At 37.8% G+C, this 26,144-nt stretch overlaps 2 protein-coding genes across 3 annotated transcripts in view; one reads left to right on the forward strand and one right to left on the reverse strand.

The window, feature by feature from the left end:
• LOC143021293 (uncharacterized) overlaps positions 1 to 11,088 on the forward strand; it is a 55,088-nt gene extending 44,000 nt beyond the window's left edge. Inside the window, exons 4-5 of the mRNA XM_076178700.1 lie at positions 10,745 to 10,839; positions 11,040 to 11,088. Coding sequence (XP_076034815.1) covers positions 10,745 to 10,839; positions 11,040 to 11,088 — 144 coding nt within the window. The remainder of the gene's footprint in view (positions 1 to 10,744; positions 10,840 to 11,039) is intronic.
• Cdc50 (cell cycle control protein 50A) overlaps positions 1 to 26,144 on the reverse strand; it is a 150,575-nt gene that overhangs the window by 122,575 nt on the left and 1,856 nt on the right. Inside the window, exon 2 of one of the 2 annotated variants that reach the window (XM_076178087.1) lies at positions 14,725 to 14,763. The exons of the other annotated variant lie outside the window; for it this stretch is intronic. Coding sequence (XP_076034202.1) covers positions 14,725 to 14,763 — 39 coding nt within the window. The remainder of the gene's footprint in view (positions 1 to 14,724; positions 14,764 to 26,144) is intronic. 2 annotated transcript variants of the gene reach the window in all.

The raw sequence follows: 26,144 nt of genomic DNA on the forward strand, positions 1-26,144 counted from the left end.
TTTTTTTTTTTTTTTTTTTAATTTACATGAGTTAACTCTGATTCTATGAACTGGTTTGATCACATTTTCTGTGTTTATTATTACTCTGAGTAAAAGAGAATGAGTAATAAAGCAGTAACTTTATATTTTATAATGTGAGTAGTATGATGCATTCCCATTCAGGAAGTTACCTTCATTTCTTCAGTCATCACCCAGATCACATTAAAAGACGTGTAGCTTCGGGACTTTTTCTCTGAGCCTTTAGGATTTGTAGCCCCCAATTTTTAGAACATGAATTAATTTCGATCAGGTCCCAATTAACAAAATTAGCTTACCCTCATTGGTTCCTGGATAAAGCCCTCAGCCAAGCCAGAACCAGTTTTTTCAATCCCCCTTCCACAAAGCAAAAAGAGACAAAATCCCCTAGTCATCCCTTTCTCAGAGTCCATCAATTATTTGTCCAAATTTCTTCCCAAAGAGAAGGTAAATTTAATTCATAATTACCCTAATACTATTAATAAAAAAGTTGTTAATGTTCACCAGAGGTTGAGAGAAGATCATATCCCAGGTGTTTACTCCCTTCCATGTAAAGATTGCAACCTTTCATACATAGGCCAGACGGGTAGAGACTTAAGGACAAGACTGAATGAACACAAGAGGTCAATTAAGTATGGCCAAAAAAATTCAGCCGTGTTTCAACACGTAAGTAAATTTAATCACCGGTTGGACTGGGAGAAATCTGACCTTATTTATAAATCAGGCTGTGGGTTCAGAAGGAAAATGGTGGAATCCACATTAATTGAATATCTACCCACGATGAATATTTCCAAGGGTCAATGGACCCCAGACATTATATCAGGACTATTCATCACCAAACATATTGTCAACAAGCTTCCTCCCCCTCCCCCTGACCCGACCTCATGTCATCCTCAGGTCACATAGGGTTGGGGTAGTGACGGTTATTATTTTCCATGTTCCCTTTCTTTTGTAAGAGGTTGCTATTTAAGATAGCATCCTCCTTCCACTTTGTACTACTGAAGAGGATTGCAGTTAGCAATCGAAATATATAGTTTCGCTTACGCAACTCTTTCTTTCGTCCGACTGTGGTGTTAGTTGTGATATATGTTTATTTTATGTGCTCCACTACTGTTAACGAGAAATAGGCATTTGGGAATGGATGCAAAGAGGAGATTATATGACGTGGTGATTGAGCTGACAGCAATGTATGAGGCAGAGACATGGAATTTATGAGAGGTAGAGAGGAAATGTTTAAATATGTTGGAGATGAAATGTCTGAGAAGTATGGTAGAGGTTACAAGGTCAGACAGAATGAGAAATGAGGAGGTTAGGAGAAGAGCAGGGATGGAAAAGGATATGATAGGGTTGATGAAAAAGTATTGGGATGGTTTGGACCTATGGAAAGAATGAGTGACAACCAAAAGGTCTCCTGTTGGCATGCTCCTCCTTTGTTGTTGAGCAAAGAAGGGAGAGAACAGGAGACAGGGGTGCATGGAGAACAGCTGTGTATAGATGATACTGTGATGCAATGAAGGGAGTGCGTGGGGGATGGGGGGACTAGGGAATAGTTATGTGTGAATGATATTTTGACACAGCCTGAAGGGATTTCTCCCTGTCTTCTATTTCTCTGCATGAGGGGATAGCGAGAAGGGGTTGCCAATTAAGCGAAGTGGCCTTGCTGTGGATGTGTTGTGTCTTGCTGCATTGCTGCAGGATACAGGGATGACCCGTCATCCATGAGGAGCTGAGAGGAAAGAAAGGGTGGTGAATGGGATTGGAATGGATGGGGATGAAATGGGTGGGAGTGGGTACATGGCTTTTGACTTTGGCTACCTCCCTGGTAAGTTGAAAAAAAGTCCTTGGTATATTGATAGATAGATTACTGTAAACATACTATCTTAATCTGAAGCCTCAATTTGGGACCCCAAAGGTATCTGGCCATGGCCACCATGACAATGCCATGAAAAACAGTAATAAGTTATAACTATAAACGAATACCATAGATTACCAAACTAAAACCAGATACATAAGACAGTATCAGCAGAACATTCTAGAAAATAATGGTTAATGCCAGGGATGCTGGGAACAATATTGTCCAAATTTAGCAAAATGCAGATCAGAGAGGCATTGAAAGACATGGGTATCAAGAAAAATATAAAAAGAACACAGTTGAAAGACAAATGCATAAAGATATCAGGAGGCTAACAACACTAAAACATTTTTCTTTTACTTTCTAATCTACCTCACTTAGGGCACAGAAGCCATTGGAATATAGATGAATAGATTTTCTTAAATCAACACCAACCATGGGTAACACTGAATCAGGATCTTGGTCAAAATGAATTAATAAAATGAAGATGGAAACAAAGATATATTCTTATGGCTGTGTACCGTGTTGCTAATTTCTGTAAACTGTAGACTATGAGCACTATAAAGAAATCAGATACAGAATTAATCTTCTTTTTATGTACTGCATATCACAATCTTGAGTTAGAACACCATTACTGAGTCACCAGAGACACCATGAATACTAAGAGCAACACATTTGGCCCTCCACAGTAACTACTTGCACATGATCTAATGGTTGAAGTGGAATGAACTTGATATTACAATTTAAAGAGAAAATAAATATGTATTTTGCCAGCAATAACCAATGGTTCTATCCTTGGTGACAACATCACATTGAAAAGCTGGAGTCCCAGAGGTGGTAATCAAGAGAAGAGGAGGGTAGCACAATGGAGGGTCAATAGAAATTAAAAAAAGTCAACATTCTTTTTTGAGTGGAAATTAGTCTTCAACCATAAAAGAATACTGCATGACTCTTGCATGGACTGTCACCAAAGTCTCTAAAATAGTGACCGCATAAATATGCTGTCAAACATGCTGTCAATACCCCATATGGGGGGGGGGGGGAGAGTACATGCAGGACAAGCAAGGTAACATAAATCACTGGGCAAGATCAGTTACAGTATTTCACAGTAATTAGTCAGTTGGTTGTTATAGCATGTGGTTTACCACCACTTCTATTCTTATGAACAGTCTCATGGTACCATTGTACATATCTCACACACTATTTCATTTATTGGTCTGCTCAGTTAAGGGTGTTTATAGTTGGCATTCTGTTTTTATGTAAGAAGTAGTGTATGGATGACTGAGGTACTGGCCTTTTATTCCCCAAAATTTGGTGTGGTGTCACTGTTGCTTGAGGGGGAAGATGAGCGAGTCAGTGGTCAGTGGAGAATGTTGTGTGAAACAGAGATTCACATTAGTGTGTGGGAGGACCATTTTCTGTTATGAAGAGCCCATGTATGAGGCAGGAATGTCCTTTTCTTAGGCGTACCAGTGCCATTTCAAAACAATGGTTACAGTGATGTGAGGATATTATGAATGTATGTACGAATCAATTGTTTTTACTGGTTTGTCGGGTGTTGTTCCCTATGTCTTTGCCACATTTTAGCATTGTGGATTGGAAGACTGGTTAAAAATCTATCACTGGCAGTAGAGTAAAAGCATCAAAAGGAGTGGATGCTGCCTAGTCAGGTTGTTTAATACCAGTGATACCAACATGAGATGGTGCCAGGATATAGATATGAAGTGGGTGGAGATTTGGAAGATCCACAAATAAATTTTATGGACCACTGGTGAGCGACTTAAGGGTAGAAACTGCCTGAAAGGCATTTGATGAATCTGAGATGATTATAAAAAGTAGGTGTGTGTGTGTGTGTGATTCATAATCCACTGTGATTTCCCACCCAGAAGAGAGTTCAGAGCTCGTATATGACCAATCTATGGGTAATGCTGTGACCTTACATGCACACACACACACAACTCCCCACCTACGATACTGAAATTATTTCAGCCCTGGGTGGGATTCGAACCTGGACCACCATAGTGGCAGCCAGGAACTCTACCAACTGTGCCATGAGTTGTGTATTTACCTAGTTGTATTATACGAGAAGGGAACTATGCTTGTAGTGTCCCATCTTTGTATCTTTCAGCATCAAGTTTGTTCTTAAATTCTTGTATAGTATTTGCACACACTGTTGTCTCATCCAATTTATTCCAGATATCCACCACTCTGTGTGGGAAGCTATTCTTTTTCAGGTCTCTTCTATAACTATCCTTTTTGAGTTTCTTTTCATGTCCTCTTGTTTTTCTCTTGTCCCACTTTAATATATCATCTCTATCTAGGGCTTCCACCCCTTTCATAAATCTGTAAATAGTCAGTAGATCTCCTCTTTCTCTTCTTTGTTCCAGGGTTGGTAGTTCCAATTTGGACAATCTTTGTTTGTATGTCAGTTTGGAGAATGCTGGTGCCATCTTTGTCATTGCTCTTTGGATTCTTTCTAATTTCTTTATATTCTTTTTAGTACTGGGTGTCCATAGTGTCACAGCGTACTCCAATCTTGGTCTTATCAGTGTAACTAATATTTTCTTTACCATTTCCTCATCCAAGTAATCAAAAGCCACTTTCATTGATCTTTGTAAATTGAAGGTTTCTCTGACCATTTTGTTGATATGTTCGTCTGGTGACGTCTTTGCTGATAATTACTCCTAGGTCCCTTTCCAAGCTTACTTTTTTTACTTCCTCTGCACCAATTTTGAATTGTCCTGATATTCTATTTTTACTTTTTCCAAACTCCATTATACCAAAATTCTTATGATGCTAAAGTTCACTTCCCACTTTTGACTCCATTCCCAGACTTTATCCAAGTCTTTCTGTAGTGATTCACAATCTTCCTCTATACTTACTTTCTTTAATAGTTTTGCATCATCTGCAAAGAAGTTCATATAACATTCCACACCTATATCCATGTAATTTATATATTTGGTAAACATAATCAGAGCCAATACCAAACCTTGTGGGACTCCACTTACCATTACTTCCCAGGTCAAGTATTTGTCTCTTAAGTACTACCCTCATTTTTCTCCCAGTCAAGAAATCTTACATCCATTCCAATAATTTTCCTTGAATACCACCTTCTGATTCAATTTTTCTTAATAGCTTTTTGTGTGATACTTTATCAATGCTTTTTGTAGATCTAGAAAAGCACAATCTGCCCATATGTCCCTTTCTTGTATTATTTCTATTAGTCTCGAGTAGAAGCAAATCAAGTTAGTGGCACATGATCTTCCTTCTCTAAATCCAAATTGTGTTGAATTCAGTATATTTTTTTTCTTCCAGATATTTATTCCATCTACTTTTGATAACTTTTTCACATATTTTTGCTATTGTACTTGTAAGGGGAACAGGTGTATAGTTAGTTGGATTCTCCTTGTCCCCTCCTTTATATATTGGTACAATATTTGCATTTTTCCAATCCTGTGGTACTTTTCCTTCTTTCAGTAATCAATTATCTTATATATTTTGTCCATGCATTTTTTTAATATCCAGTTTGCAATTCCATCTGGACCATGTGATTTTCTGACATCAAGGTTTTTTATTTGGTCTCTAATTTCCTTCCGTTTCACAGTTATTTCTTTCATTAGGGGATCTTTATCTCTGTATTTCCTCCCAATTTTGTGTACTTTCAATTGTGAATACAGATTTAAATTGTTCATAATTTCAGCCATTTCTACATCTTCTATATATTCATTATTCCCTTGCTGCAGTTTTACTATTTTTTGTTTGTCTTTTAGTTTACCATTCACATACCTATAAAATAGTTTAGGTTGGTCCTTGCAATTTTCATTATGCCCATTTCATAGTTTCTCTTTTCATCGCTGTGTGTATTTACCTAGTCGTATTTTATGGGAAGGAGAGCCATGCTCATGGTGTCCTGTCTTCATATCTCGTTTTATCTAGACCGTTTTTAAATTTGTGTATCGCTTTTGCACACACCACATTTTCATCTAACTTGTTCAAAACATCTATTATCCTGTGGGGAAAGCTGTTCTTTTTCAGGTCACTTCTACAATTGTCTTTTTTTTATTTTCTTTCCATGTCCTCTTGTATCTCTACTATCCCATTTTATTAGATCCTATCAATAGTTTCTATGCCTTTCATGATTCTATAAATAATTATCAAGTCTCCTCTCTCTCTTCTTTGCTCTAATGTCTGTAGCTCAAGTTTTGCCAACAATGAAAATTACGATGTTATTTACCTTGACTTTAGCAAAGCGTTCGACAAAGTGCCACACCAGAGACTACTAAATAAAATCAAAGCCCATGGCATAGGAGGAAAAGTGTTAGAATGGATTAGAGCTTGGATTAGTAACAGAAAACAGTGGGTCACCATAAATGGAATAAAATCTAGGTGGGGCAATGTTACTAGCGGGGTCCCCCAGGGCTCAGTTTTGGGTCCCTTGTTGTTCATTATGTATATAAACGACTTAGACGAAGGGTTAAATAGTGATGTTAGTAAGTTTGCGGACGACACTAAAATAGGACGCCTAATTAGGTCAATAAACTTCCTGCACAGGTAGTGCAATGTAGTTCAGTTCGAAGCTTTAAGAATCATTTAGATAAATACCTAAGTAAGATGCTGTAATTATTATAATTTATGTTATATTATTTGTTTTTGTTTTGTTATAATTTGTCTGTCTGATTTTCATTTATTATTAGTTATATGTCAATTTATTATCATTTACTATTTACCTGTTTGTTTGTTATTCAACTATACCAATGCATTTATTTATGTATTTTAATTGTTATTTACATTGTTATAGTTTTAATTTATTATTAATATTTTTTTTTTTTTTTTTTTTTTTTTTTTTTTTTTTTTTTTTTCATCCGACCTAGATATGGATCAAAAGGTCTCCTGTCGGCATGCTTTGCCTTTGTAATCCTTTGTAATCCTTTGAGACGACGCCCAGATTCTGCAGGATGACCTTAATAAGCTGTTAACATGGTCGGTGAAATGGCAAATGAACTTCAATATCTCTAAGTGTAGCGCGTTAAACGTAGGGCTACACAACCCTGAAAATAGATACAACTTAGATAACACGTTTTTAGAAAAATCTGAGTGCGAGAGGGACTTGGGAGTTCTGGTGAGTCCGGACCTTAAAACCAGGAAGCAGTGTATTAGCGCCAGAAATAAAGCTAACAGAGCATTAGGCTTCATTGCTAGGACGGTAACGAATAGAAGTGCAGAGGTAATTATTAAACTCTATCTAGCGATAGTAAGACCCATCCTTGACTATGCGGTACAGTTTTGGTCTCCGTCCTACAGAATGGACAGAAATTCACTAGAATCAGTACAGAGAAGAATGACCAAAATGATACAAGGACTCGGAAATTTGCCTTACGAAGAGAGGCTTAGGCACCTAAACTTACACTCTCTGGAAAGACGCAGATTGCGGGGTGATCTAATAGAAGTGTTCAAGTGGATCAAAGGCTATAACAAGGGTGATGCAAACAAGGTCATCATAATAAAACAACAGGGCAGGACTCGCAGTAATGGGTATAAACTGGACAAATTTAGATTTAAGAAGGAAATAGGCAAGAATTGGTTTACTAATAGGGTGGTCGATGAATGGAATAAAATTAGTAACCATGTAGTAAGCGCTGAAACTATCAGTTGTTTTAAAAAACAATTAGACAACTTTATGGATGGGGATGACAGGTGGTGATGGATACGGAGCTGCCTAGTGTAGGCCTTATGGTCTTTTGCAGTCTCCTTTATTTCTTATGTTCTTATGTTCTCTCTTCATATGATAGTTTTGAGAGCATTGGTGCCAATTTCGTAATTGCTCTTTGTATTCTTTCAAGTTTTGTTATACATTTTTTTGTACTTGGTGACGTCGTTGCTGCATACTCCAATCTTGGTCTTATCAAAGTTACCAGTATTTTCTTCACCATGTCTTTGTCCAGGTATGTAAATAGCACTTAGATTGTTCTTATATTATAAGTTCCTCCAAATTTTTTTTTTTATATGTTTCTCTGGGGGCATATTATTCATAATAATGACTCCCAGGTCCTTCTCATTTTCTATTTTTTTAATTTCTTCCTCTCCCAATTTATATGATCCCACTATTCTTTTTTTGCTTCTTCTAAATTCTATTATGCTACACATCTTAATAGTGAATTCCATCTCCCACTTCCTACTCCATTTCCGTAATTTACTGAGATCACTCTGCAGTGACTCACAATCTTTTACAGTGTTAATTTTTTTCAACAGTTTTGCATAGTCCACAAAGAAGCTCATATAACTTTCAATTCCTTTATCCATTTCATTAATATATATAGCAAACATTATTGGGGCCAAAACTGTTCCTTGTGGAACTCCACTAATCACTTCATCCCAATTAGAATGTTGGTCTCTTATCACCACTCTCATTTTTCTTTCATGCAAGAAGTCTTTCATCAATTCAGAACATAAGAACAGTTTGCCCTGTATTCTTCCTGCAGTTTCTAATTTCTTTAGCAATTTCTTAGGTGGCGCCTTATCAAAAGGTTTTTTTCAGGTCTAGAAATGCACAATCATCCCATCCATCTCTTTCTTGTATTACATCTATTAGCCTTGAATAGAAATACATCAAGTTTGTGATGCATGATCATCCTTATCTAAATCCAAACTGCCTTGAATTGTTTTTTGTACATTGTTTTTTTCCAAATGCCTTACCCATCTAGTTTTGATCATTCTTCCACAAATTTTTGCTACCATACTTATAAGAGAAACCGGTCTATAGTTAGTAGGGTCTTCCTTGTTCCCCCCTTTATATATTGGTACTATATTTGCTCTTTTCCAATCTTCTGGAACTTTTCCTTTCAATCAATTGCTTATAAGACTATGTATTTTGTCTTTTAGTTCATTCCTGCATTCTCTCAAAATCCAGTTTGCCATTTCATCTGGTCCGTGCAATTTTTTTACATCGAGATTACTAAGTGATTCATTATTAATTTCCTTGTTACTTCTATCTCTTTCATAGGGGGGACTTTCTCCTACCACTCGACATCTCCAAGTTGTATGTTCTCCCTCTTAAACACTGATTTACAATACTTGTTCATAATTTCTGCCATTTCTATTTCCTCAGTGTATTCAGCTCCTCCATGTCATAGTTTCACTAATTCTTGTTTGTTGTTTACAAATCTATAAAATAGTTTTGGTTGATCTTTACATTTTTCTATGACATCCTTTTCGTATTTTCACTTTTCTTCTCTGCGCACTTGTACATATTGATTTCTATAACTAGTATATATTTTTCATTTTTCAGGTCTTTTGTCTTTCTTCCATTTTATCCAAGTTTTATCCCTTTTATCTTTTAACTCCCTACATCTTTTGTTGAGCCAACATTTTACATATCCTTTTTCTTGTTTTTGTCTTGGAACATACTTTTCCACTCCTTTAAAAATTTGTCAAATTTTTATATTTCTCTTCTACTGTTGTTTACTCATTGTGTATCCTTTCCCAATCTGCTTTTTGAAAAAATTCTCTTATTTTATCAAAATTTGTTTTTCCATACAACAATCTTCCTTTTCTATATTGTTCATTTTTTTCCCATGTATTTTTCCTCATTTAGTTCCAGGTCTATAGTTAGTAGGGTCTTCCTTGTTCCACCCTTTATATATTGGTACTATATTTGCTCTTTTCCAATCTTCTGGAACTTTTCCTTCTTTCAATGAACTGCTTATCAGATTACGTGTTTTGTCTGTTAGTTCGTTCCTGCATTTTCTCAAAATCCAGTTTGCCATTTCATCTGGTCCATGCAATTTTCTGACATCAAGATTACTAAGTGATTCATTATTTCTTTCCTTGTTATTTCTATCACCTTTTGTTATACCAACACTTTATATAAATCTTTTTGTTTCTTCTTTGGTACATATTTATCAATTCCTTCCTTGTACTTTTCTTTGAATATGTTCCTTTTGTCTTCCATCTCTCTTTCCTCTTTGGAAAATTTATCCCAGTTTGTGTTTTGGAATTTTGTTCTTAGTTTTACAAAATCAGTTTTGTTGCACATTAATCTTCCTTCTCTATGTTTATCATTGCTACCTACATTATTTTGTTCTTTTAATTCAAACTCTATTAGTATATGGTCACTCTTTCCAATTGATGTTTTATACTCTATTTTGTTCACATTATCTGGTTCAAAAGTTAATATCAAGTCTAGTTTCGATGGTTCCTCATTGTTTCTATATCTATTATTTTCCTTAACCCATTAAGTTGAGGTGTATTCGATGGTCATATCCAGTAGAATGTTGCTCCAAAGTTCTTTTCCTCCTTTTACTATCATTTCTTCCCAGCTTATATCCTTTGCATCAAATCATTTAGCACATTCATTGTGTCTTCCAGTAATTTAGAATGATCACTATCAGACCAAGCCTGTGTTTTTGGTGATACATACAATGCTACAAATTTTCTGCTTTTCATCTTTTTGTTTACAATTTTGATCATAATTAATTCCACATTGCCTTTGCCTTCATTAATCTTTATCACATTTAGACCCTTTTCGGTCAATATTATGACACCTCCTTGCTTGTCTATTTTTCGCCCAGTGGTTGTATAGACCTTGTCCCACTATACTTGTTGATAGAGGTCCTTTCAAATTTGTCTCCACAATTCCCATAATGTCAGGTTTCTCTATTTCTAGATAGTCGTTTAGTTCATTAATGTGTGTGTGTGTTGCAGATAGTACACAGAGGAGCAAGGTTGGCAAAAATTTCAGTGGAAAAGATTAAGACAATGGATGAGAAGAATCCAGATCTTGTTTCAGGTGGGGACATTGCTGCAAACATACTCTTTAGTTAGGATGTGAGCTGTCAATATATTAATTAATAGCTGTTGAATTACTTTTTTATGGTTCAGGTGAGGCAGGGGTGTACTGGAGGAAGTAGCCAGGGGGATCATGCAGACACTGTCATGAGAAGGACTTTATTTGCTATTTCTAGTGTAGATAACAGGTTTGTCATTCTCTTGCCATATGGATAGGTATTGGGTGGGTATTTTCTAAATTTTGAATGGGTTGGTTTTAATGGTATGGGAGACTGAGTAGGAGTGCTCTTGATATAGTAGATATTTTTGTAATGTCAAGGAATATTGGATGCTAAGAAGGAGGTGGGTGTGTCTGCTTTCTGCATAAAGCACAATTTTTTTTTTAAAGGTGGCCTGATGCAAAAGGCACCTGTGCTGAGGCTGAGGCCAAGGGATAGCATAGAGTCCAGCATTGGAAGGGCTGTGGGTGAGGAAGAGGGATGGGCTTGATGTTCCAGAATGACTATCTCCATCCCCAGACTTGTATTGGGGGACAGAACTCGTGGGTGGGGCAAGGCAACCAATCCTGTCGACAACTGTTTGGAATAAGAAGGGTAGATGAATGGGGGTTTGTTCTGAGAAACTGTGGGGAGCAGTATCAGCATATGAATGAAGCAATATTCCCCACCAGCATATGCTCCCGAATCATGATGATAGCTTTACCATACATTATTGAATTTGTAAGTAAAAGCCAGTTTAGATAAATGATAGGTAGCAGCTGGCACTCAGTCTGGACTGGGCTCAAGGTCTCTATAATCTTTGACAGTATTTCTTCAACTTTTTTATATATGGAGAGCTAACACCCAGTGACTGTTCTCCTCCTACCACTTTCAGTAAGTGATATAAAAACTCATACATTAATATACTACAGATAACAGTCCTAAGTTTCTCCACAGAGAGATCTACAGGAGAACCCAAGGATCATTGGCAGCCAATGTGGGGATCCAATTTCCAGTCAGTGAAACTCAAAGTATCAACTGTTATTGTCAATGCCAATCAATAATAAGTACTTCATTTGTATTTTCATACCTATGCATATGATATCAGAATACTGAAATTTATTCCATAATTTTGTGATTTCTGTACATATCTACACTTGTAGTAGACAGATAAATAAAACATAATTGAAGGTGTAGTTAATTGAACAGATAAATAAATTAGTAAATAAATAACATATACATACACACATATACCAAAGGCTTTTTCCCCCTACATGGGGGGTAGCCAAGAAGAAAAAGGCAAAGAAACCACTCCCACCCATTCCATTTCCTATATATTCCAATCCCCTCCACCCTCCCTCTTATCTTGGCACCTCCTGGATGACAGGTCATCCCTGCATCCTGTCCACTGCCCTGAGTAAAAAATCATTCAGATCCTGGCACAATTTAGCAGTCCTTTGACCCTACTGCTCCATTAACATGAGGGATTACTACAATTTTGCACTCCTGAATGGTCATTGGTCAAATCATGGTCGATGGCAATGCTCTGTGTTATCTTAGTTAATCAGAACTGTTAAATCCATTAACCCATTCATCCCAATTAAAACATTAAAGAGGGACTCACAACAGGTATGTGCATGAGGTGGTCCTCCAGGAAGGATGTCAGAGAGAATCCTCTCCCTTCCATCCATCACCAAACCCCATTAACTTTCTCATTTCTAACTGTAGAGTGAGGGAAGTGGGTAAATGTCTTGAGGAGATGAAAAGTGTCATGAGAAATAGGTATCTAGGGATGGATGGATGGATATGAAGGGGTGATCGTACCTATGACACTGTATGGGGCAGAGGCTTACAAGTTAAGAGAGGTAGAAAGGATTTTTTTTTAATATGTTTGAGATCAAATGTGGGAAAAGTATGGTGGGTCTTATAAGGAAAGATAGAGTAAGAAATGAGGAGGTGAGGGGGGCATCTGGGGTGGAAAGGGAACTGGCAGCTAGGGTTGACAAAAGAATACTGAAATGGTTTTAGCACATAAAATGAATGAAGAAAGACAAGCAAAAAGAGTGTGGAAGGCAAAGGTGACCCTCAGGGGAAGACCAAGAATGAGATGGATGGAATGAAGGGGGGCCTTGAGTTAAAGGAAAATGTCTACTAACCTCTTCCATATGATGCCTACCTAGACATCATGTGGAGCAAGTGGGTATATGAGGATGCCAGTGCCAGCGTCTTGATTATATCTATTTTGTATTCTGTGAACTGACCTGATCAACTTTTCTGATTATTATTACTCGGTGTAAGAAAATGAATAATACAGCAGTGACTTTATATTTCATAATGCAAGTATTGTGATGCATCAATCATCATACCTCAGGCTGCACAATGCATTGCACAAGAATTTGACTCATATTGAAGAGGTTAAGCAGTAAAGGGAGAAGGCAAGATATAAGTGTAGTGGAGAATGGTTGTGAATTGATGTTGCCCAAATGGATTTTTCCTCATCTTCTGTTTTTGCATGAGGAGATGAGGAGGGGAGCTTGCAGAGTAGATGAAGCACTTGTCCCTGTTGTGTATGTGCTATCTTTTGCTGCATTATTTCAGACCCAGGCAGTGGGCTGGGATCAGGAATGACCATTTATCCATGAGGAGCAAAGATAAAAGGGTACTGGGTGACACATGGGAGTGGGATGGGTGGGGGTGGATGCATGCTTTGGCTAGCTCCTTCCCTTATAAGGAGAAAAAAGCCTATTAATATATAGATTGATAGAGATGAAGCCCCAATGGGCTGACATTCAGTCTTTGGGTTGGACCCAAGATATCTCTTTTATCATTTTTGTATTTACTCAACCTTCAAATACAAGGTTGACAAATGGCAACTGTTCCCATCTTTTTATCATTTTCAGCCCATGACATAATAACAGTAGCTACCACTATAATACAGTACAGACATCAGTCAAAGTTTCTTCTCAGAGAAATCTATGGGTGAGCCCAGGAACCATTTCAAGCAACTGTGGGGCTGTGGGTTTCCAGTCAACCAAACTTGAGGTAACAAACTGAATTGAAAACTTTAAAGATTACTTGTGCAACCATCACAAGAGAGAAGGGTAGCTATCAAGTTCCAGAGCCATCCTCCAACTGAATAATTTCACTGTCCAGCAATCCATGTTAATGAAAAAAGCATAATAAATGAATAAACAAATAAACATAAAAAATATGTTGAGTTTTAATAGTGGTGGAAGCCCAGCTACCATAATTAAGTTTACTTCAAAGATATAGGTAATGGAAGAAGAAAATGATCATATGTACATTTAACCACTTCCATACGGTGACACCTACGTAGGCGGCATGAGGAGCAAGTGGGTACTTGATGATGCCGACGTCGCCATCTTGATTATACTTGTTGTAGTCGTACCTACGTAACCTTCATTCTCTCTAAACTGGCTTCATCATATTTTCTATGGTTATCAAAATACACGGGTGAAAGAGAACGAACAATTGAGCCCTGAATTTATTTCTTAAAATGCAATTATTATGACGCAACATCGCACGTCGGGCAGCTAATGCTGCCATACGTGCAATGTGCCCCGGAGTGAAGAGGTTAACATAAGATGTTCTATGAACTTATGGGATGATTGGTAAGTGCATTTTTTATTCAACTGTAACAAATGAAGTGTTGTGAATAAGATAAAAACACAAATGAAAATAGAAAGACCTATCATGGAATTTTTTTTACCAGTAAACACACTTCTTCCAAAAAATAAAGTTTAAGAAGTTTGTACTGACATCGAAAAAGGAATGCTTAAAATGTAACGAGAGTACACATGCATTGCAATGCTCAGAGAATGTCAACCTGTCCTGTTATGTGGATTGTTGCAAGCAATTTCCACTAAAGATGATATGCCTAGTAAGACAAATTTCAGCAATGTTTAATCTGAAGAGCCTAAGTGAGGAATAGTGACTGACATGGCCATACCCTAAAAGACAAGACACATTCACAATATACGTGGAGAACATTAAAAACCCAAGACAGGTTCAAACTATTATAGAGCTTAATCCAAGGGGTGCAGATTGTCATGAGCACAATTATCAATTACCTACCTCCTGGCACTTTTAATTCTTTTTCTTTGTCTGCTTTAACTGAAATCAAAAGTTTGAAAGATACAGAGTCAATATTGAGTGAAGGTCTATGAAATTAATTATGAACGCAAAAAATGAGATACTTCTACAAATAACTTGACAAAAACTGTGATAAAGCTTTCTTTGAATCTATACTGAGTCTAAAAGAGTAGAGTAAGAAGCACAAAATACAGCACAATTACAGGGTGCAGTGGCAAAGGATACATCAACTAATCATAAAACTAACAGTAGATACTACAGTTCTATACAGACTATGGTATACAAATTAAGTCAAAGCTTTAACCAGTGACATGTAAACTACAGTACTCGTCAAAAGTATGTGACCCCCTACTCCCTGCAGCCGCTTATTCACGACGAAAATAGGAAGGCATTTTCTGGGATGAAATTAAGTAGATAGAATGCATCTGGCAACTCCCTGCTGTCACACTGGTCCAACAGAGTGGAACATGAGGGAGACCTCAGCCAGTCACTCCCACACTGCCGTGGGAAGAGCATTTAAAGGTGACTCCTCTCTTCAGGATCTTGCCTTTTTTCACACTGGTTTCCTTCATTTCCATTGGGTCTGTATTATTACCATGGCCCCCTACAAAAGAATTAAATATATTACTCAAGTCATTGGATTAAAGAAGGCAAATCATGGAACTAAAGAAATCAGTGAAATGTTGAAGGTAGCCAAGCCCAAAATCAAGAGATATGTGGTGCAATTTTGGGAGGGAAGAGGGCTGGAAATATCATCCCAGAAACCTTGGATAGGGCATCCTAAGAAGACTTCTCCGATGGTTTTGATTGGTATAAAGCATACTTTAGAGTCAAATCCACTAACAAAAACAAAATCTCTGAAGGAGAAGCCTTTTCAGAATCCCCTATACCAAGTTACTGAGATGATATCTCCAACCCTCCTCCCTCCCGAAATCGCACCATGTATCTCTTGACTTTGGACTTGCCCACCTTCAACATCTCACTGATTTCTTTAGTTCCATGATCTGCCTTCTTTAATCCAATGACTTGGGCAATTACCACTTTAGTTAATTCCTTTGTAAGCCATGGTAATGATACCAACCCTAGGGAAATGAAGAAAAACAGTGTGAAAAAAGGCAAGGTCCTGAAGAGAGGGGTTACCTGTAAATGCTCTTCCCATGGCAGTGTGGGAGTGACTGGCTGGGTTCTCCCTCACATTCCACTCTATTGGTCCAGTGTGACAGCAGCGTGTTGCCAGATACATTCTATCTATATAATTCCACCTCAGAAAATACCTTCCTATTTTCAACATAAATATGTGGCTGCAAGGGGTAGGGGTCACAAACCTTTCATGAGTTCTGTAATTCACTCCTAAGAGTTTATATTTCCTAATGAAATCACACAGGATAAGGTCAGAGGAAGAAATACAGCTTTAAGGATAGAAGGTTGTGAGTGTTTAGGTATCTGGTAGGTCAATCAGTTCCTGCAACAAAGTTTGAAAATTTATAGTTAAGAATCTTCCTGTGCCAACCTTTGATCTACTATCTACTATATCTTAGTTTGCTTAATAACAGAAACATCCCTTAAATGTTTACTATGTCACAATGGGAGGTTTTCAAAATGTATGATTAACTTCTTCCATACAATGACGCCTACACAGGCATCATGTGGCACGAGTGGGTATATGAGGATGCCAGTGTCAGCATTTTGACTATATCTATTTTGTAGTTGTAGCTGAGTGACCCCCAAATTCTGTGAACTGATTTGATCACATTTTCTGTATTTATTATTAGTCAGTGTAAGAAAATGAGTAATACAGCAGTGACTTTATATTTTATAATGCAAGTATTGTGATGCATCAATCATTGTATCTCATGCATATGATGCTGTGTGTGAGAATTTGACTCGTATTGAAGAGTTTAACTGGTCAGGAAGAACCAGTTTGAAAACTGAACCTTGGGGTAGAGCTGTGCCTTGCTGCATTGAATTAGATCTCATATAGTATGAATTACTGGCACTGTGTTAGGACACAACAAAGACCTTTCATTCCCAATTACATGAGGACCAGTCTTTTTAAACAAATTTCTTATTGAATATCTGAAAACTACATATTCCTAACTAAAAAGAAAAAATACTAATTATATATGCTTGAAATCTGCTAACATTTCAATTATGGACAAAGACAGCAACTACAGGGCATCTACAAAGAACACCCTATACTAAAACAACCTAGAATGGAGGCCTCTCCTTAGAAATCATCAGTAACTTTGCTCACTCCAGACAACTATAGAAAGAAAGAAAGAAAGAAAGAAAAAAAAAAAAAAAAAAAAATCCACAGTAAAATTGAATGGTCGAGTCGAGTCTCAATTATCCGAAATCCTTGGGACTTTTACCAAAATGGATGATCGATTTTTATGGATTATGCAGGAATTAATTGTAAATCAATAAAAATGGTACTAGAGACAAGGAGCTTAATTAAGTAGTCATTAAAGAAGTTAATAAAGAAGTTAAATAAGGAAATACAGGTACAGGTACATGATAAAAAGAATCCATAAATACAGAAATGAGTCATAGTACTGTATTGTATTTACCAAGGGTGGGTGATTTCTTCCGCTTACAAATTGTAGAACCCACACAATCACTGCAGAAATGAATTACAAAGAGGTGGATGGAGTTTTATCAGTGGCAAGGGTGATATTAGGGATTGGGTCTTCATTGGATGTGTCGTCATGTAAAAATCAAGGTAAACTCACATCAGGCATTTCTGGGGTACGGTTCAATGCTGCTGGTGTGCTGCTCCTAGGGTTAGGTAGAGGTAGGTCTGGTGCACTAGGTCCTAGTTGAGATGACGTAGGGGTGAATATTTTCTTTAAAAAAAATCCTGGATTTTCCATTGTTTCATGTATTTGGGCTTCTCTTTGACGAGTTATCCTTGGAGGTTGTAAATCCACATAATTTCTTGCTCAGAAATAAATGGCCATTGCTCAAGTGCAGCAATAAATTTCTCTGTGAATTTGATGGTTTCATCCAGGGAAATCTTATCTTCAGCTTGTACAGTGCCGTCATCTACTTCTTTTTCATAATTGCTTTAATTTCCTCCATCAGGAGTTGTTACCATCCTAACAATTTCTTCAATTGACAGCTGGTGAGCGAATGGAACATCAGCATCTACCTCCATCTATTCATTTAAGTTTTCCTCATTTAGACTCCTTGTAACCTCACTGTTGAATTCCCTTGCATAATTCAAAATGTCTGCTACAGTGTCCCACACATCAGTAGCCTCAAAACCCTCAAAGTCAGTGAGCGCTTCGTCAGCTATGCTTGCTTCATCGTCAAACATAATTGCAGGCTACAGATTATGCCAACAATTTTTAAGAACACTCTTATGAACCTTTTCCCACACATCAGCAACAGCATACAAGACATTCTTAATGTTAAATTCTTTTCTGAAATCTTCAACAGTCTTGCCTGCATTGACTCCAACCAACAATTTTCGCATAAATACACGTCTGTACTTGGATCTAAACGACCAAATTTTTCCTCTGTCTTGTGGTTGGATGAGAGGTGCAATTAGGCGGCAGCTAGGTTATGAAAACATTGTCTTTGATCATTTGATGAGCAGGGGGGTGTCCTGAGCAATTGTCAAGAATTAACAAAATTTTGCAGTCAGGAGCAAGCCCAGCCTTGTTACAGTGGGCGCTAGCCTTGGGGACAAAATGGTTCTCATACCACTCAAGCATCATCTGCATCATCCATGCCTTTTTATTTGCACGGTATAACACAGGCATAATCTTTACACCCTTCAGAGCCTGTGGATTTTGGCTTTTTCCTATCACAAGGGATTTACATTGATGTGTACCAGCAGCATTTGAACAGGTTAGGACAGTAATCCTATCTTTGGGTTCCTTGAAGCCAGCAACATCCATTTCCTCCACATTGTACACTTGTTCAGCAGACAGTCCTTCTTCCTTCACTAATTCAGCAAAAGTGTCCACATATTTTTATGCTTTTTCATGATCAGCAGATTTAGATTCACCACAAGCCCGACCTTGTTCTATGCCATGGGGCTTTTTTAAACCTGCCCAGCCACCCAGTAAACATTGAAAAAGTACCTTTAATATTAAGCATCTCGAAATATATTTGAGCTTGTTCCATTAACATGTCACCAGAAATCTTTACACCATCGTTACGGCGCTGCTGGAACCACTGAAACAAACACTTCTCTAACTCATCATATTTACCTTTTCTCATGTTTTCTTTTTTCCATCTTGCTTTTAGAATCCATTTAGGTAAAATACTTAAAGATCTGCTCTTTCTGTTTCTTTAAATCATATATGTGTTGCCGACATTGTATTGCTCACTGAGGGTATGCAGACACACCGCGTTCAAGTTTCTTTAAAAGATCAACTTTCTGAGCAATAGTTAAGGATACTCTTTTTCTTTTTGCACTATTAGCACCACCATCCATCTTTGTTGTTCTTTTTGGAGCCATTTTGTCACTTAACACAGGTAAAAATTTCCAAAATTAACAGACGACACTGCTTACACTTTTCGAATGAAGCCCACTTGTAAAAAATTAATGACAGTGCCAACTAGTGGCAGGAATGTTAACTGTAAACACAAACATCCATTGGTATGGTATGGTCTGACTTTTTGCAGTATGGTACAATCAATAAACGATAAACTGCTGATTTTAATTTTTTTCTACGGATTTTGCAGGATAGTGTACAGATTATTGATATAGCAGTGATCTTTTACAGATATTTATATGGATTTTGTGGGATAGTATAGAGATTATTGATCTAGTGGTGATTTTTTACAGATACTTATATGAATTTTGTGGATTTATACGGATTATCGATTGAACAGTAATTTTTTACAGAATTTCTGGGATTTCAGAATATCTGAGTCCAAATAATCGTGACTTGACCTGTATTGGAAAAGAACCCTCATATGTCCTTTTCCCAACACATCAAAGACATCATGGTGAAAATCATCAACACAATAAATATAGAAAGATCAGTGGTAAGCATGGGCTAGGCCAAGAGAAGAAATCTATAATCATGATATATAAACAGTTCTTGAAACTCACTTTTAACTATGCCTCCATAGCATGATTCCCAACCATCAGGAAAACATAAACACACCTTACCAACTGCACACAGAAACCAAATATTTTCCCACAGAACACAACACAAAGTTATATGTAAGATCCCTCAATTCTACATATTCATCTCACTACATAATACAAGTACAACCAACTGAATGAAAAAAGCTTGCTACTCAAAGCCCTACAACAACCCATCACCTGCACCACACAATACATCTATACAAAACACATATACACTCAGACCTTCAAGACCAACCACCTTACTCCATATAACTGTGACCCCTCCAGACTTTGGCTTGACAGAAAAATCCCTTCCAAGAGAAGCAAGAACCTAGTAAGCCTATACTCAGGTTATCATCCAGCACTAAAACAATACCAACACTGATTAGGCCTTGTTGATACCTTTGAACATGAAACTCTGAAAGTTGCTGAGGAGTGTTGAAGAGGATCCAAGGTCAAGGAGAGGTGTGACATCACAGGAGACACTGGAGAGTGTAGTTTATCTGTGCTACCCAAATGCATGGGGATCTGGACCAGTACAGGAACAGCACACTAGAACTCTCATGATGTTGTCAAGGACCATTTTAATGCAAAGGACCTCAGGCCTACTGACTGAGCCCTGAAGAAACTCTGCTCCAAACCTGTGACCGAGAGGAACAGTCTGAACAGCTAATGGCCAGCTATAGTCAGGTGTGGAGGGATATAGCCCCTTTGCCAAATATTTTAAGCAGTTGCTTTCTCAAGAGTAACCCTCCAAGCAGACAGCTCTCCCCTTAATGGTGTTCAGGTGGTGGTTGGCAATCTGCCAATAGAAGAATCTCCACCCTCTCTGACAGAAGTCAAAGATGTAAGTTGAAGGATGGAAAGGCAGCTGGCATCTATCAGTGTGGATTTCTTGAGAGCTGGAGGTGAGGTCATGATATGCAGGTTGCATGCAGTACTGTCTGCAGCCTGGCAATCCATTATACTTCCCTCTTACTGGAAAAAGTGTTTGGTTGTCCCTATCTGGAAGGATAAAGAGACCAGCAGGATGGCAACAACTACTGATGTGTTACTCTACTAAGTGTTCTAGGCAAGGTGTTTACTCATCTGTTGGTGACACGGCTTTGTTCACATCTGCTAAAGTTTCAGATACCTGAACAGTCTGGGTTCACACCAGGTTCAGCAAAAAAAAAAAAAAAAAAAAAAATATATATATATATATATATATATATATATATATATATATATATATATATATATATATATATAGATAGATATACATATATCTTGGGACCTACTTGAGTTATTAACATGGGAAAAGTGTAACAAGATATTTTGCATTTCTCCCTCTATGTGAGCACATTTGATGAAATAACCCAGAGACATGTCCTTCACCCCAAAGAAGTTTTATTTTATCTATGAGGTATTTAAGAGAGGTCTATTTGAACTCTGCAAGCTTCCTTATTATGACTTGCCAACAATTCTCAATAAAATTGAGTCATGCAAGTTAGTGGGCCAATTCAGAATGTTAATATTGTCATCAGCAAGAAACTCTGTCACTCTATTACTTGATTTGTGTATTGTATACCACATCTATTTCTTCAGAATTTAAAATTTAGCACTGGCATGGTGAAGTAGAGTTGGGGGTGAGAGGATAACTACAGTTTGTGTATCTGAGGACTCCACAAATCTGAACATCATGTAGCCCAATCAAATCAGATATAGAAGGGATTACTATACTTCAAAAATGGTATCTAGCAATCTTGACAACAATGGTTATCTGACAGCAGATGGTCAAATTACAATCATGTAACACCAAGTGACAAATAATTTTGCTATTCAAATCTGAATGCCATGAATATACAAATTCATTTCAATTTTTTTTTATTTTTCTTCTATACCCACATACATTTAATCATATTTATTTTCATTCATTTTGGATGTTTATAATTCTTCCATTTTTTGCCACACTGAAGAACACTGGGCACTTGTCCACCTAATCTTGCTGGCCAGCAATTGCCACCATAAGTGCATTGCTGAACATAATGGGTCACACAAGTGATGTATGCACTATAAATATGGAAATAATTTTTCTCCTGAAGCAGTGGGTTAGGTTGTGTTAGATTAGGTACAACCAGGATCAGTAATTAATTATCAATATCATGGAATCAATTCTTTCATTGACTATTCAGAATTACCTATCAGGGAATAGATAAACAAATGTTGATATTTTTTTGGAAGTGCACACCTATGCAATATAGCATTAACAAATTAAACATTGATTTTGTAATTTATAACACAATATAATAAACCTTTCTCTAGGAGGAATATATATATATATATATATATATATATATATATATATATATATATATATATATATATATATATATATATATATATATATATATATATATATATATATATCAACCACAATGCACTTTAATTCTAAGCCATCAACATTGGGAGATCCGTGGAGGCCAACATACAGAAACTGAAACGTGGTACGGCCAAGGATTTGAACCCGGCTAGCATGTGACAAGTGCTGCAGTGACTTGTCACATTCTAGCCAGGTTCGAGTCCTTGGCCATACCTCGTTTCAATTTCTGCATGTTAGCCTCCATGGGTCTCCTGATGTTGATGGCTTAGAATTAAAGTGCATTGTGGTTGATAAAAACTGATCTCTATTCACTGGGACCCATTCAGTGTTGTACATACATACATACATACACACACACACACACACACATATATATATATATATATATATATATATATATATATATATAAGTACACATGGGAGAGGGTGGAGGGAAGGGTGGTAGATAGAGCACTAATGGATTATGTAGTGGTAAATAGGATTATGATAGGAAGAGTTAAGGATGTACATGTGCTAAGGGGAGAGGGTGGGGGAATATCAGATCATTTTTTGGTGGAAGGTAAGTTGAGAGTGGAGGATAGATGGAGAAAGAGGAAAGGGACAAAAGGTAGGGAGGTTCTTAGAGTGAACTCTTTGAATGAAAAGGAGAAGGAGTATGGAAAGAAGCTGAAGGAGGAGTGGGAGGGAGTAAAGGATAGAGTAGAGCTGGGTGTGGAGGAGGAATGGGGATGGTTCAAGGAGGGAGTCACAAAGTGTGCAAGGATGGTGTGTGGAACAAGGACAGGGGGAAATAGAAGAAAGGGTAGTGAATGGTGAGATGAGGAAACAAAGGTGGTGGTAGAAGAGAAGAAGTGAGCTTTCACAGATTGGTTACAAAATAGGACAAGGGAGTCATGAGAGGTACAAAGAAAAGAAAAGAGAAGTAAAGCAAAAGGTAAAGGTTGCAAAGAGGAGAGCAGATGTGAAATGGGGTAAGAGTATGACAAAATTTTGAAAGTAATAAAAAGATGTTTTGGAAAGAAATTAAGAGAGGAAGAGGAGGCGAATCAAGTAGAGAAGAAAAGGTAAAAGGTGCAGATGGAGAGATAATAATGGAAGAGAAGGCAGTAAGGGGAAGATGGGCAGAGTATTTTAGGGAGTTGCTAAATGTGAAGGAGGATAGGGAAGGAAAGATAGCTGCAGTGGGAAATGCGAAGAAAATGAGAGTGATGAGTGAGGAGAATGGAGGAGAAATAAGGAAGGATGAGGTGAAAGCAGTTGTTAAGATGATGAAAGCAGGTAAGGCACCTGGTCTGGATGGATGCCATGCAGAATGTCTGAAAAAAGGAGGTACAGTGATGGTGGACTGGTTGGTGAGGTTATTTAATGTTTGCTGGAGAGAGGGTAGAGTGCCGGAGGACTGGAGGAGTGCCTGTATAGTTCCTCTTTACAAGGGAAAAGGGGACAAGTGTGAATGTAGTAGTTTCAGAGGGATTAGCTTGTTAAGTGTAGTTGGGAAGGCTTATGGGAGGATCTTGATTGAGAGAATTAGGAGAGGAACAGAAGAAGTAATTGGTGAGGAACAGTGTGGATTTAGGACAGGTAGAGGTTGTGTAGATCAGATCTTTGTGGTAAGACAGATATGTGAGAAAGCTATAGGAAAGGGGAAGGATATTTTTTGGGCTTTTATGGACCTGGAAAAGGCTTATAGGGTAGACAGAAAGGCACTGTGGGAGGTTATGCAGATATACGGGATAGGAGGAAAGCTTCTGGGAGCTGTCAAGAGTTTTTATGAGAGTAGTAGAGCTTGTGTCAGGATTGGAAATAGAGAGAGTGAGTGGTTCGAGGTAAAGGTGGGACTTCGTCAGGGATGCGTTATGTTCCCCTGGCTGTTCAACTTATACATGGATGGGGTGGTGCGAGAGGTAAATGCAAGGGTAGTGGGCAAGAGATAGGAGATGAATAAAGAAAATTGAGAAAAGTGGGAGGTGAGCCAGCTGTTGTTTGCGGACGACACTGCGCTTGTGGCAGGATCAGAGGAGGGATTGAGGAAGTTGGTGGCAGAGTTTGGGAGAGTATGTGATAGAAGAAAGCTAAAGATAAATGTGGGTAAAAGTAAGGTGATGAGATGTACAAGGGGTGAAAGTGGCAGTAGACTGGAAGTGAGCATTAAGGGAGAGCAACTGGAGGAAGTGGATAGTTTTAGATACTTGGGTGGAAATGTGGCAGGGAAAGGTGGAGTGAAGGTGGAGGTAGAATGTAGATTGAGAGAAGCGAGTAAATGCCTTGGTGGATTGAAGAGTGTAATGAGGAATAGACATTTGGGAATGGATGCTAAGAGGAGACTATATGAAGGAGTGATTGTGCCAACAGCACTGCATGGGGCAGAAACATGGAACATAAGAGAAGAAGAGAGAAGGAGTTTGAATGTGTTTGAGATGAGGTGTCTGAGAAGTACGATGGGGGTTACTAGGCTAGATAGAGTGAGAAATGAGGAGGTGAGGAGGAGAACAGGGGTGGAAAAGGAGCTGGGAGATAGGGTTGATGAAAGAATATTAGGATGGTTTGGACACATGGAAAGAATGGGTGAAGAAAGACTAGTAAAAGAGGTATGGAAGGCAGATGTGGAGGGAGTGAACATGATGGGACGTCCTAGGATGAGGTGGATGGATGGGGTGAAGGGGGCTTTGGGGAAGAGGAGAATGTCTGTTGAGGAAGGACGGGAGAGGACAGAAGACAGGGGTGAATGGAGAATGGTTGTATTTGGATGATGTTGTGATTGCATGAGGTGGAATGGGCAGGGGGGTGGGGGGTGAGGTAGTATGTGTGAGCAAAATTTGACGCAGCCCGAAGGGATTTCTCCCCGTACTCTCCTTTTATGCAATGGGGGGATGGAGAGGGGGGGTCGCCGATTTAACGAAGTGGCCTTGCTGTGGATGTGCTGTGTCTTGCAACACTGCTTCTGACCCAGGGCAGTGGACAACGTGCAGGGATGACCTGTCATCTAGGAGGTGCTCAGATAAGAGGGAGGGTGGAGGGGTGTGGAGTGTATTCAGGGATGGAATGGGTGGAAATGATCTTATGTCTTTCCCTTTTTGGCTACCTCCCTTGTAAGGGGGAAAAAGCCTTGGTATATGTATATGTATGTATGTATGTATGTATGTATGTATATATATATACATATATATATATATATATATATATATACATGTATATATGTATATATATATATATATATATATATATATATATATATATATATATATATATATATTTCTGTCCTGTCCCCTAAAAGCAAATACACTACTGGACAAATCTGTGACCAAAGAATCTGGAATATGCCTTCAGTACTTCCATCAGTACCTCACACAGTACATATTAATTTTTAAAATGGTGCTACAGAGCTGAGATTTATGCTTTTCTTAAAGCTATGCAACTTTTGTGCACCCCACAGTCTGAATGGATACCAACACTGGCCATCAGCATTCCTGATGATGATGATGATAACCCTGATGACCTATAGAATTATAGGTATCACATTACTAAATGCAGGTTAGGTTTGGTAGGCTATATTAGGCTATGTTAGGTTAGGTTAGAATAGATGAATTTATCATACTTTAATTTCTTATACCACCGCATCTATAAAAAAAAAGATGGTGTCTCAAGCAGCCCCAGTGACCTTTTCTGTTATTGATTTCTGCCAAGAAAAACATATATTTTGTGGATGTATTATAATTTACAAAATTATCTAATTTTCTAATGCTATATCACATAGGTGTGGTCTTCCAAAAATTTAATCAAGTGTTAAACACCATGTATCTTTACTAATACATAACCAATTTAAATCGACAAGATAAACACCATATGAGGACGGAGCCTTTATTTGTACGACGTTTCGCTTATTACAGCTTTTTCAAGGTACTTGAAAAAGCTGTAATAAGCGAAATGTCGTACAAATAAAGGCTCCGTCCT

Source organism: Oratosquilla oratoria, chromosome 41 (assembly GCF_046742065.1).
Source record: "Oratosquilla oratoria isolate Oo_2021 chromosome 41, ASM4674206v1, whole genome shotgun sequence".
NCBI classification, from domain to species: Eukaryota; Metazoa; Arthropoda; class Malacostraca; order Stomatopoda; family Squillidae; genus Oratosquilla; species Oratosquilla oratoria.